Source organism: Chiroxiphia lanceolata, chromosome 16 (genome assembly GCF_009829145.1).
Source record: "Chiroxiphia lanceolata isolate bChiLan1 chromosome 16, bChiLan1.pri, whole genome shotgun sequence".
NCBI classification, from domain to species: Eukaryota; Metazoa; Chordata; class Aves; order Passeriformes; family Pipridae; genus Chiroxiphia; species Chiroxiphia lanceolata.
In genome coordinates, this window is record NC_045652.1 from 9,801,512 (window position 1) to 9,813,695 (window position 12,184).

The window sequence follows — 12,184 nt, forward strand, 5'->3', positions numbered from 1 at the left end:
ATCTAATAAGCTAATAAGAATCAGGAAGGCAAGAAGGAAAGAAAATAGAAAATAACGTTTTGTTTAAGTCTCTTTTGAACTACTGAGTATGTAATTACTATTACTTACAGACAAGGATGTTGGAAATGGAATGGTTAGAACAAAAGTAGTCCTGAGGCTGGGCTTCTCTCTACTGTACTGTATATTTTTGCTGTAGCAGAGCTTCAGCTTAAGGATTTTGGTTCCATACCCAACCCAAGTATATTCCCACTGAGATACATTATAGACTCCATCCCAAATGTTTAGTTGGAAAAACAAAACCTAGTGAAGCCCCTCCACTCCCATCAGACAACAACATACCATGGTATTTCTCTCTACCACTGGTGAAGGCTGCGGTGTTCCCGAGACTGGAGTGGATCCAGGTGTCCTTATTTCATCTATCATCATTCTGACTTTTTCAGGCACTTTGGTGGCATCACTGCAGGTTTCCTGCCACCCAGGCAGCTTGGATTTTAGGAAGTCTGCACACTGCATCCAAGGTAAAAGGTACTTGTCAGAGATATGCTTTTTCATAAAATTGCACAGACCTACTGGCTAACTTTCATTACACCAAACTGTTAACACCAGCAACATGGAAGTATTTTCTAAGATTTTTCTGAGCCATACCTCTTTGAAACAAATAATGTTGTAAAAAGGGACTCTCCTTTTGTAGGGTCAGATACTGGATTTAAAAAGTCACAACAACCCTTGATTGTTGCTATAATACATTTCATAGACTAGTGTGCTGTAAACATTTTCTATGAACTGACCACAACACTTGTCTGGCAGTTCAGTGTTCCCTGGATATTTCTGGCAGTGTGATCTGTGTGCTGCAGGAGATACTGAAGATCTCCTATAGGACTGGATTTCAGGAATTTCATTTCTGTTCACTGACCTGCACGTGGTAGAAGTGCATGTGCTGGGTAAAGCTGCAGTGCTTGTCAACCAGGAAACAGAACCTTCTTTTCTCTTCAAGGAGAGCTTCTCTGCAGCCTTCTGCAATGAACCGCTGGATATCGCTCTGGCGAGAGCTCACCGTTTCCAAATACTGAGGAAAAAAGGAAAAAAAGAATCACATAGAGCCTCTGAGTTTTATTTGACACTATATCCAATTACTGAAGTAAACTCCCAAAGCCTTAGAAATAGCTTTTGGAAAGGTGGAGTGCATGGCTCTGCTTCCAAGCCCTTCTCTTTTCCTGCACACACCTGACTTCCCCATCCCATCAGGTAAAGGTGTATTGTCCCTACAGGCATCAACAGCTTATTTAGGGGCCGTGGTGGGGGGGAAGTGAAGCAAAACAAGAAAGTCTTTTAGCCTCTAAGTAAAACTCTGGCATCAGAGTAGTAGATAAGAACCTGGCATCAAAGCAGTGACTGTGCTGAGCAATTGTACAGCCACAGGTGTCTAATTAGACTAATTACCTTGTCTGCTCCACAGTAGTTCCTTAACTCACACAAAGCTCTGAGGAATCTCTACTTCATTTAAGGGGGGGAAGTGAATGAACTAAAAAGGCTCAACTATATTTATCTGAGGTTACAAGGATTCATGGCTAAACTGTGATTAAATGCTAATCCTTGAACTCTCAGACCCAGAGCCAGAACTGTAAAAAAACAAACCTGTTGTGAATGCAGGTTAAAAGATAGGCACTAAGAAATAGGAGCTCCTACCATCTACATTTACTGTACTGAGTTATAAACAAAGCTTTATTTGAATTTTAAAATAGAAAAATATGGAAAAAAATTATAAGCTAGCACGAAGCACAAGTATTGTGCAAATAAAAGTATCAATGGCAAGTATTTTCAGAGAGACACATGACAACCAGAATATGAGTTCCTAATTTTAAAATAGTTTCTCTTCAGTGCACTGCCATTTCAGATTTCTCCTCAAGATGGCAATGCTGGATTAAAGGCAGTAGGAAAGGCAGTAACTGATAACACAGGTCGACATTGCCTACTTTGGGAAATAAATTTATAGCAAATTACTACTGAATTTGCATATCTTAGCTGACTCCCTGTGTAAAACTCTTCATGAAGGTGTAGCTACAAAGGTACATAAAAACAAACAAAAAAAAATCAATTGACCAAGTGGTCAAGGGATGAAATCTAGAAACTAGAACAGAAGTCTCTGAACACACACAGTGGAGAGCTCAATTTCAGCTGGAATACATCCTCTAGGAGTGCCTTTAATACAAACCAACTTTAGGAATCATTAACATTTTCGGTTGACCAGTTCTCATACAAAGGAAGAAACAAATAAGAGACAGTGCACTGACCTCCATTTCTTTATGCTCATATTTCGTTACATTTCGTGCTCCTTGGCTTTTCCTTCTGATTTTTTTCAGCTCAGCCTGAGACTTCTCTAAAGAATCCAGTTTGCTCCTGTGTTCGGTTTGGTACCTCTTTAAAGTTGCCTGCAATCAAAGCATTTACAACAGCTCGTAATGCCCTAAGCCCTGGAGCTGGGTAAGTGACTGAGGCACTTCTGCCATCCCTGAGATCTCTCACACCCACCAAATGAGTTCAACAGTTGCTTTCATTTTAAGGACCTGTGAAGTCATAAAATTGATTCCCTTTTTAACTTAAATTAAGCATGAAAATTTTAGCCATCTTTATGTAGCATTTCTAGCCTATTGATTAATTAATTATTTGGGAACAATTTCTGAAAAAATACTTTGACTAGCAATAGACAAATAAAATAGGAGTTTTAGAATTGAATGTATACTTACAGTCATATATTTCACATCCAGGTCTGTTTTCTTCTCCAGTTCAGATATAATTTCTTTATGAAATTTTTTGAACTTTAAAAACAAATGAATGAAGAGTTATTAAAAATTGGCAAAAGCAATTTATAATTTCACAAGGAAAATGAATTTAAAAAAGTAATTTAACTTACACTCTCCTCTAGACTGTCATTAAGTTTCTTGTGTGTTCTTGAGATTTCTACCAGAACTTGGCCTGTTGATAAACATACAACCATATTGGTTTCTTTCATAGAGTTCTGAAGTTAGTTAACAAAGAGCAGTAATAAAATACATTTACCTAATATACTCATTAACTAGACTCTGTTTAAGAGGGATAGGAAATTTCTTGCTGTTGCTCACCACAGTGGTTTAAATAAATAACTCTCTCTGGCCACAGACAAACCAAGCAGCTTCTAAGTGATAGATGAATAACTAATCATGCATTGTTATGCAAAAGTGGCATGGAGTGCCAGACAAAATAAATACTTCCTTCTCTCCAGAATAGCTCCTGTTGGTTTAGTAACAGCTTCTTTTCTTGCCAAGTCAGAGAACAGCACAGGAGTTGTTACTGTACAAGTAGCTGCTCTCCCTTTCTTAGGCTGAAAATTAAACGTTGATGTTCATTAAGTAACAGCACCTTCAGAATCAACAAAGTAACCTTTCCCTTCCCTCACAGCACACCTGCAAAAAGAGAGATGATGCACAAACTGATGAATTCCCCCATTTTATCAGTGGTTGTGGCCCAACTGTACAGCATTAACGAAGGGCCAGGACAAAGCAGATTTCTCAGCATCCTCTCAAAAGATCCTGAGTGTGCCAGCTCTGCTCTGCTGTCTTCCAGCACAAACTTAACCAGCTTACTCTGAACCGTGAGCACTTAAAAGCTGAACTGGTTCATTTTACTTCAGGAGGATATAGAGGAAAAATCCCTCAGTCTTTTGGGTGTGGTTCTGTGCACAAACCATCGTAAACTGCGGTGCAGCCCTGCATGCAGCCACATCACCCTGCCTGGGGCACATGGCCACATCATCCCCACTCCCTTCCTTGCTGGGGCACTGACACTTGCAACACACTGCTGAGGAGTTGGAAGGGCCCTGAAGTGAAGTTTGACTTCACCCAAATCACAACTGTTACCAGCTCCCAGCCAGGAGCAGTTACAAAAACTGGAAGTGCCAGGGCCACAATGAGAATCCCAAACTGGGCTGCATCTGAAAGTCTTGACTGGAGATGTGTTTCCCTGGCATTCCATTTCCACAGCAAGACCAGCAGGTTCAGTTCCACAGCTGGTTCCCTGGCACACCTCCTCCAGTAATCCCTCTATCCCTCAATCAGCCTTGCAGGTGTCCCACCTGTATTTGCCACACAGGTGCCTGCAGTATTTAAGCTGCAGTCGTGCTGTCCTAGTGCACAGGCAGGGCTACAGAGCAACCCACAGCTCTGAAACTCCTGCACATGGCTGGCAGTCACTGCATGGGACTCTGTGTCCCTCCTATTTGTTATTTTACACAATTCCAGTTTAGTTTCTTTAGTTAAAAAAGAGAGCATGCATTAATTGCATGCTGCTGTACAAATCCTGTTTTCTACCATCCATAGTCTTTGAGAAGCCCTGAGCGAGTTAGCAAAGACTTATCATCCCATAATGCTCAGAAAAGCTCCCAAAAGATTAAAAAATTTGGCTTGATAAAATGAATGACAGACCTCTTCATGAGAACCTTCTCATCTTCTCCTTTCTCATCTCCACAAACATCCAAACTTGTCTCCCCACAGTGCAGGCTGGTGATTTGGTAACCTCCCCACACAAGGCAGAACCATTCTCATAGTGCCTGGGTATATGTTACCACCTTTCTCCCATTCTCAAGTTACACCACCTCAAGATTTTAGTTTCTTTGAAATGAGAACCTTATCTCCTGTGTATGACACAGCAGATATTTAACTGAATAATGCAAAATGTGGATCTGCATTATTGTTTATGGGGAAGCATGAAGTGGTTCAGGAAGAAACACAGGTCTCTTGAATTTTCAGGAATCTCTCTTTGCACAGCAGACTACAGAAGACTTAGAAGAAAGAATCAGAACACAATGATATCAGACAACCCCTTGACTAGCAAGAAAAAGGAATTTGCACACAGGAAGGGAGATGGCAGAGACAGAGGGGTGCTGTATCTTTCTAAAAATATTTATAGTTTCTCTGGGTCCTTTTGTCCAGCCAACAGAGTGCTATGCTTTTTTTGTTCCTATTTAAAGATGCTGGTGACTACAGAAATATAAATACTATAAGAAGAGAGAGATGCTATAGTAATTAGTTGCTCATATGCAATAGAAAAGTAAATACAACGTGGTTACACAAACACTTGAAGTAACGGACCTGAGCTGTGTTATTTTAAGGCAATAGAAGTAAATACACTTTAGTCCATAGTGTTTGTTTCACCAACTCAAATGAAAGGACACATTTTAGAATCTAAAGAGCTTTTAAAGTTAGAAGAGTTTTTTAAACGCTTATCTACAACTTAAAAAGGAAAATGTTGTTACAAGAAAGCAGGAAATATAATCAAGAAACACAAATAAAATGACAAAGTTCGTGTGGTTTTACATATGCAGACTAGAAAGCCATTTGGGAAGCTACAGAAATTCTGGGCAAGAGTAGAGATGGCCCTCAAAATAATTACCCTTATAGATTTTTGTACTTCTAAAATGAACTTATTCTGCCTCTTTGTGAGAAGTACGCTCTGAGCCAAAGCAGAGCACTGAGCTAATCCTTGGCAACGCCAGCGCAGGCACCGCGGGCGTTCCGGGCGGGGACAGACATCCAACAACGTCGGGTATTGACTCAGCTCTGCGTGGCTCCCTCCCTCCCTCTCCCCTCTCTCCTGCCCTGCCCCTGCTCCATAAAACCCCCATTCACCTGGGGCGGCCGCGCTGGAAAACCTGACGCGCACAGGGGTTATTTTTGTCTCCTGAACTGACTGCAGCCTTCAAGTCTTTCGGCTTTGACTGCTTGGGTAGAAACAGGTTTGTTTTTTTTTTTTTCGTCTCGGTTACGAAAAATACTGCCAAAACATGTCCTGAGGAGAACTTTAGAAACTACACTTCCTTCTGAATAGTTTGCGCTGGATTATTTTAGGGGTTTATTTTAGAGTGTTCTAGAACACTTTTAAACAGCATGTTTGGATGACAGCGAGTGTCTCTCTCTCTAATTGCATTTTCTTTTTCTCTCAACCAAAGACTCCCTGTGCTGTTTATCAGAAAACCCACTTTATGCTGGGATCTCCTCCCTGCTACTGGGAATCCACAGGCACTCCATGTACTGGCTCCCCCATTTAATTTCCTCTTTCAAAATGTTGATTCAAAATGTGAAAAGAACCCACAGTGAGCATGCTCTGACCTATTAAAATTTAAATTATACATCAGATTCTGCACTTTGAATAAATAGAGAGCATTTTTACAGTGAACATATACCATGTTTCTTTATTGCCAGTTTAAGGTAATGGGTTAACCACATTTTGATGGCCCTTCCAAATAAAATTTATAGAAGGAGGCAAGTTTTTGTAGAAGACTAAGTCAGGAAAGACAAAACAGCCCCTATTCTACATGTAACAGTGTCCAAGTAGAATTGAAATTGAACAACTTCAGTATAATATTTGAATTTTAATTACCATGGTGAATTATAGAATAGCTTTAAGAAAGATGACAGGTTACTCTGGATTAATAACAGCATAACCTAAGGCCAGGCCCTAATGTTCAGTCTTTATTCCTCTTGCAGAAAGGTACAGAAAAATACTTAAGGTGAAGACAAATGTGTATTTCTCACATCAATTAAAACTATTTTGCTATATATTAAAGCTGCTCGTGAGCAGGTTTATATATGAGAGCTCATAATACACAGTAACCAAGTGTTAACCTTGTCATCAGTTATTGGCAAACCCCAAACCTATCAAATACAATGACATGACCAGAGCACATGATAACAGGCCACTTAAGTCCAATTTGTGGCAGCCCTACTGTAAACTTGAACCAGTTTTAGGCATCATATTATGCAATGAGTCACTAAACCCAAGCCACTGGTCTTGATAAACATAACTATTAAAATACCTGCCTTTCAAAGATAGTTTTTTCTCTGCTTTCCATCTTCCCACACTCTGAACATGAAATCTTTGTGACTAAAAAATGCAGCTGATGTTAAATATTCCCACTTTGTTTCAGAAAACAAAAAAGTAGCTGTATATGTTCACAGATAATTGTTCTGATCTTTTGCTATTACCTTAGAGGTAGGGAAGAGAAGCAACAACCTCTTTCAGAAAGGGATTTTGAGGGTACATCTCAAACACCTTAAATGGCTTAAAAATAAACCAAACATTTCTCATGTATAGTTCTTGAAACTATGCTGTGAAATACAGCTATAACCTGATATATGACCATGAACTGTAATGCTGAGTTCCATGGTTAATTTATTTCTTTCAAATAGGTTCAGTGCACAAGTAGAAAGATCTTTTAAGCTGAAACTTCAGGAATTTGTGGAATATTTTTAGGCTTAATCAAGGTTGTCGGTTGTATCTGTATTTTCTCTTAAGAAAATAAGACAAACTGGAATTCCATTAATGGTGCTGGGTTTGTTACAAAAAAAAATAGAAAAATCACTAGCCCAAAGTGTGTAACAGTTATTTCTCCACAACTGTTACTCTCTCTCAGCAGCCCTTGAACAAGAAGACAGCCTTGAAAGTTTGTCTTCACAGGAGATGAAAAATCAAGGAAAGCAGTTCCTAACAGAAAAACTCATTGTAAGGCCAGAACTTGTGCAGCAGTTACACTTCAACCTCACTGTTTGCGCTGGCTGATTGTTCAGGTTATTTACCTTTTCACCTTATGTTGACTGTTCTTGTGAGTAGAAGACTAGAAGAATTTGTTCAAGTTAGAAACAAAAATGGAACTCAATCAATAGAGTTCTGTCATAGAAACAAGTATCAACAGCTACCAACAAAATCACTTAACCTTTTAAAATACTAAATAGCTGTATAAAAAAATCAGTAGAAGTAGTAATTGCATCATCTTACTTGAAATATACTTCAAATTTGTTTTATTTAGAGAAGGTTGCTCTTGAAAAATTTCAAGCCTCTTAATAGAGAGACTTTCTTAGATGCCTGGGAACAGACAAAGTACTTAATTATATCACTCATTTACCTCCTGTTGTCCTATTTTGTATTCAGGGCAGGTTGAGTAACTTTGTGTCTTAGAGATGAAGCCACATAATTATTTACATTAAACAAGAGAATGAAAGGCTGAGTCAAACCTACACATGGAGACAATACAGTCCAAGTGCAATATTAGATGCCATTGCTGGCAAGATGCTCTTTTTTCCAAGTAATCCTTTGCCCAGAAGAAAGGCATTTATGACACAGGAAAGTCAGAAACACAGTCCTTTGAAGCCAGCAGCCCCTGGAAGGTAGTAAAATAGGAAGCTTCAAAGGAATACAGTATAACAAATAAATATGATTGAACAAAACATCTGTTCAGCTTCGAATGTGTTAAATTTATCCTTCTGTCATAGGGAGGATTGAATTGTGCAACAGATGCTTTAAAGAAGGCTAAAATTTTTAATGGAATTTAACATGAAAGAATAAAATCAGAATGAAGGACAAAGTCATGTAAAACTTCCCCAGCTCTAACTGCACTTTGCTTCTAATACAATTTGTCCAGAATGCTTTAACACACTCCCCTCCTTCTGTAGAATTAACAGTAATATGCACATAAATCAATAGGACTAGGTCAAGTCTGCCTTTCCTTACTGCATGAGCGACCATGGAATAGGAAGCAAGGAGTAAATCTCCCTGTAGTTCATTTTACAAAATGGCACTGACACATGACCATTCAGTGCCATTTGGTGAAGGTGACTGCAGAGGTGAAGGGGAAGAGAAAAAAAAAGAATAAAGCCTAAAACTGAGAAAAGGGGAAGAGATTTCAGACTACAGCGAAGTATTTTAAGGCCAGTCTACATGGTAGATGCAGTGCCCTGAAGCAGCTAGAACTGTACATAAACAAACAAATAAATAAATAAAATCTGTAAATAAAAATAGAAGCAAGGAGAACTTCACGTTCTAAACAGCATTCTGAGATCAATTTTAATTTCAAAATACGCAGAATTCTCACTGTGACCAACAGAAACATTTTGGCGATATAAGAAGCAAATAAGTTAATGAATTTAAAGCAGATTAAACACAGGTTAAGAGAAATGAAAAGACCCTCCATGACACAATGGCTGAAATCTGTGTATTTGTATACCAGTCCAGTAAAATAAAATCCTCAAAGTGATATGATTCTGAACCATGAGGAATGAAACTGAACGTTATGATATTACTGGACATGTAAAAAAAGCATAATTTCTCATATAAAGTTAACACACAATATTTCAAGTAATTATCTGAAACTCACTGAATGCTCAGAGTTAAGAAGTTTCAATTTCCTCATAGCTCAGTTTTAATTGTTTTTTCACAAGTTTAATTACTTCTAAATATTAAAATCTTTTTAGTCTCATCGATACAGAAGAGATAACCAGTCCTGGATGATGTCCAACTCTAAGTAGTCTAAGTATCTTGCCTCACGTCCAGACAAACCTAGTAAGCAATAAATAGGGTTGTACAGGACACTGTTGCTAATTTTGTGAGTTGGGCATTAATGGTGTTGGGTCTGATGAACACAGGGCTCTACTTGCCCCTTCTCACAGGACTTCACTGCTAAGTTCCTCCTTTGGCTTCATAGGGAAAAATAGATTCTAGCCCATGCAGAGTTTTTATGCCTTTGACCGCAGTCCAAACTTCATCTGCTTGAATGAATAAAAAACCCAAAACCCCCCAAACTGTGACCTCTGTATTTATCCAGTCAAATTATGTCTTTCCAGCTGTCACAGCCAACATACTTGACTAGAAGTCCACAACAGCTTTAACCAGCACAGATAACTTACTAGGTACAACATACTTCTGCTGGACCAAAGGGAACTTTTTGCCATTTTACTTTTACAGTGAATGCTGAGCACTAAGTTCTGTCCTTCCCAAAATATTTGCTTTATTTTGAAATGCACATGTTTGTATGTACAAACACAGCATATACGTACAAGAACTTGTCTCTGTGTCACCGACACATACTTGGCAATACTTCTCGATCACCTCCCCATCATTAGGCTACACATTGCCCTCAGCATGAGAAATAGAATCAAAGAATCCTGTTATTCAAAAATCCTTTTCCCATTTCATAATTTGACAAACAGTGAAGGGATAGAGCACAGCTCATTCCTACTGCAGTAGCCGAGGACCTCTTACAACATAATCCAGGATCACGACTATATAGTCATCTTTTTGTTGTCCTAAAACTTTGTTGACTGTGTGGAAGAAAATATCATAGGACCACATAATGAAGTACTTTCCCAGTACACGAGATAGAATTTAAATTCCTTGAATTAAAATTACGATTTTTCTTTAAAACTTTGGAATGTTTAGGTATTAAAAGAGACAAAATACTCCTCAGCTCCTTTATACCTTAAAAAGTCCAGGACTGCTTATAAGCCATAATCAGTCAAATCCAGGGATAAACTGGCATTTTAAACATACCTTACTAAAACTAAAATTAATGCCAAATTCTTTCAGCTTGACAGAAGTGATTTTAAGAAGTACTGCACAATTTATACCATGCACTACATGCTATAAATTGGGCAATGAACTTCTCATCCATTAGCTATTCCCACATAAACCTTGACAAGAGTGAATACTTATGAGATTATCAAGATCATTACAATTGCCAGTTACTCCAAATTTATTCTTGGTGTGATGCTCCTATTTTTGGATTTTAAATGGAACAAACACCTTAGCTTACATTATATTTTAAAGAGGAATGTGACTTTATTGCAGATTTAGCAAAGTTTAGTCTGCAGTCTAGTTTGCCTTTCTCTCCCAAGCCCCTTTGATGTCTTAGTCAAAAATATTCAGAGATTAGAATTTTTTAAACCTACTATATCACTGATCAGATGTTAATTAACATGAAATATTCATCTTTTTTCAGATGATTGCTAAGCACAGAAACTAAATTTTAATGCTAAAAAAAGGAAAGGAAAAGCATATGCCATATAAATAATGCATGAAAAAGGACAAACTTGTTTTTCCACCTGTTACTCCATTACTATATATGAAGACTGCTGCAGGCAGTTGGTTTTTGTTTTTTTTTTTTCCCCAAATGTAGAAACCCACAATATATCAAGGTTTGTATGTCAGCAGCTTTTCATACTTGAGCTGCAGTGCTGTTAAACAAGGGACTGGTAATCCTCACACAAGTTGGGTGCAAAGAAAATAAGTTACAATACAGCCACAAGCCTCAACTTGCCTGGGTGAAGTCCAGCTGGTTTTAGGCAGATAAGTTAAGGAAGCTCACGTAAGAGAGTTAATCTCTGTTTTCCAGCAGGTCTGGAACATACAAATCATGCTAACCAGCAAAAACTACAATTCTTTATGGGTTTCAGTACAAGAGAGGATAAATATTTATCATTATCATCACTATAAATGTTACGTGAAATGCAATAAAATGCAAGGAATCACTGCAACTTTCATTACAGCACTTTGGAATGGCCACTGAGTCTCACAGTCTCAGCAGTGTCCAAAAAAAGCCACCAAAACCCCCACACCCAAATTGAGCTGAAAGTTTTGATAAATGTCTTTTTCTCTGAAGTCCAAGACAATTGGTTTTGGTTCCCTGCCCTCCCCCTGGGACTGTGACAACTACAATGGATACTGGATTTTTCATTTTTTTTAGTTGAGAAATAATTCATCAGGACGAGCTGACTGTAGAGACTAAATGTAGTCAGACTGTCAATAAAGGATTTACAAGCTAGTTACAAATGTGATGTCGCTTTTTTCACAAGGTTGTCATTTACTTCCTATTTTCCATCTATTTCTCTCACTGGGAGGCCAACCAAGTCTATTTTCTCTTAATTCTTTGCCAACAGATGTACCTGGTGCTGGCAGTGAGGAAAGACTGATTGCTAAGCTTCCTTAGCTCAGAGATGTGAGGGAGAACAGCCCCTGGCCACTGTGGGAGCATCAGCTGAGGGAGAACAACCCCCTGGCCACTGTAGGAGCCCCAGCACCAGCTGATTTTCCTGTGTTTGGGTAAGTTCAAAAGCTGTGGGGAGCACACACCTGTGTGCACACAGAGTGCCAGTTCTCACACCTCCAGCAGTGAAGTCACTTTTTTAGACAGATCCAGCCACAATACAGGAAACGTTGCATGGACACACAGGTGAGGTTCAGGGCACCCTTCCCAGGGTTTCTACTGCAAGGTGAAGGATGTCTTTGCCACATGTAAGACTCACATAAAATTTCAGTGTTCCAGTGTAGTCAGAAATTCTTTAAGGATTCCCTTCTTCATGGTACTTTCACTATTTTCTCAGGC

The 12,184-nt window shown here is 38.7% G+C and overlaps 1 protein-coding gene across 1 annotated transcript in view; it reads right to left on the reverse strand.

Annotated features, from left to right (window-relative positions):
• BAIAP2L1 (BAR/IMD domain containing adaptor protein 2 like 1) overlaps positions 1–12,184 on the reverse strand; it is a 34,904-nt gene that overhangs the window by 5,916 nt on the left and 16,804 nt on the right. Inside the window, exons 4-8 of the mRNA XM_032704008.1 lie at positions 2,912–2,973; positions 2,745–2,816; positions 2,292–2,429; positions 914–1,066; positions 340–507 (exon numbers count right to left, since the gene is read on the reverse strand). Coding sequence (XP_032559899.1) covers positions 340–507; positions 914–1,066; positions 2,292–2,429; positions 2,745–2,816; positions 2,912–2,973 — 593 coding nt within the window. The remainder of the gene's footprint in view (positions 1–339; positions 508–913; positions 1,067–2,291; positions 2,430–2,744; positions 2,817–2,911; positions 2,974–12,184) is intronic.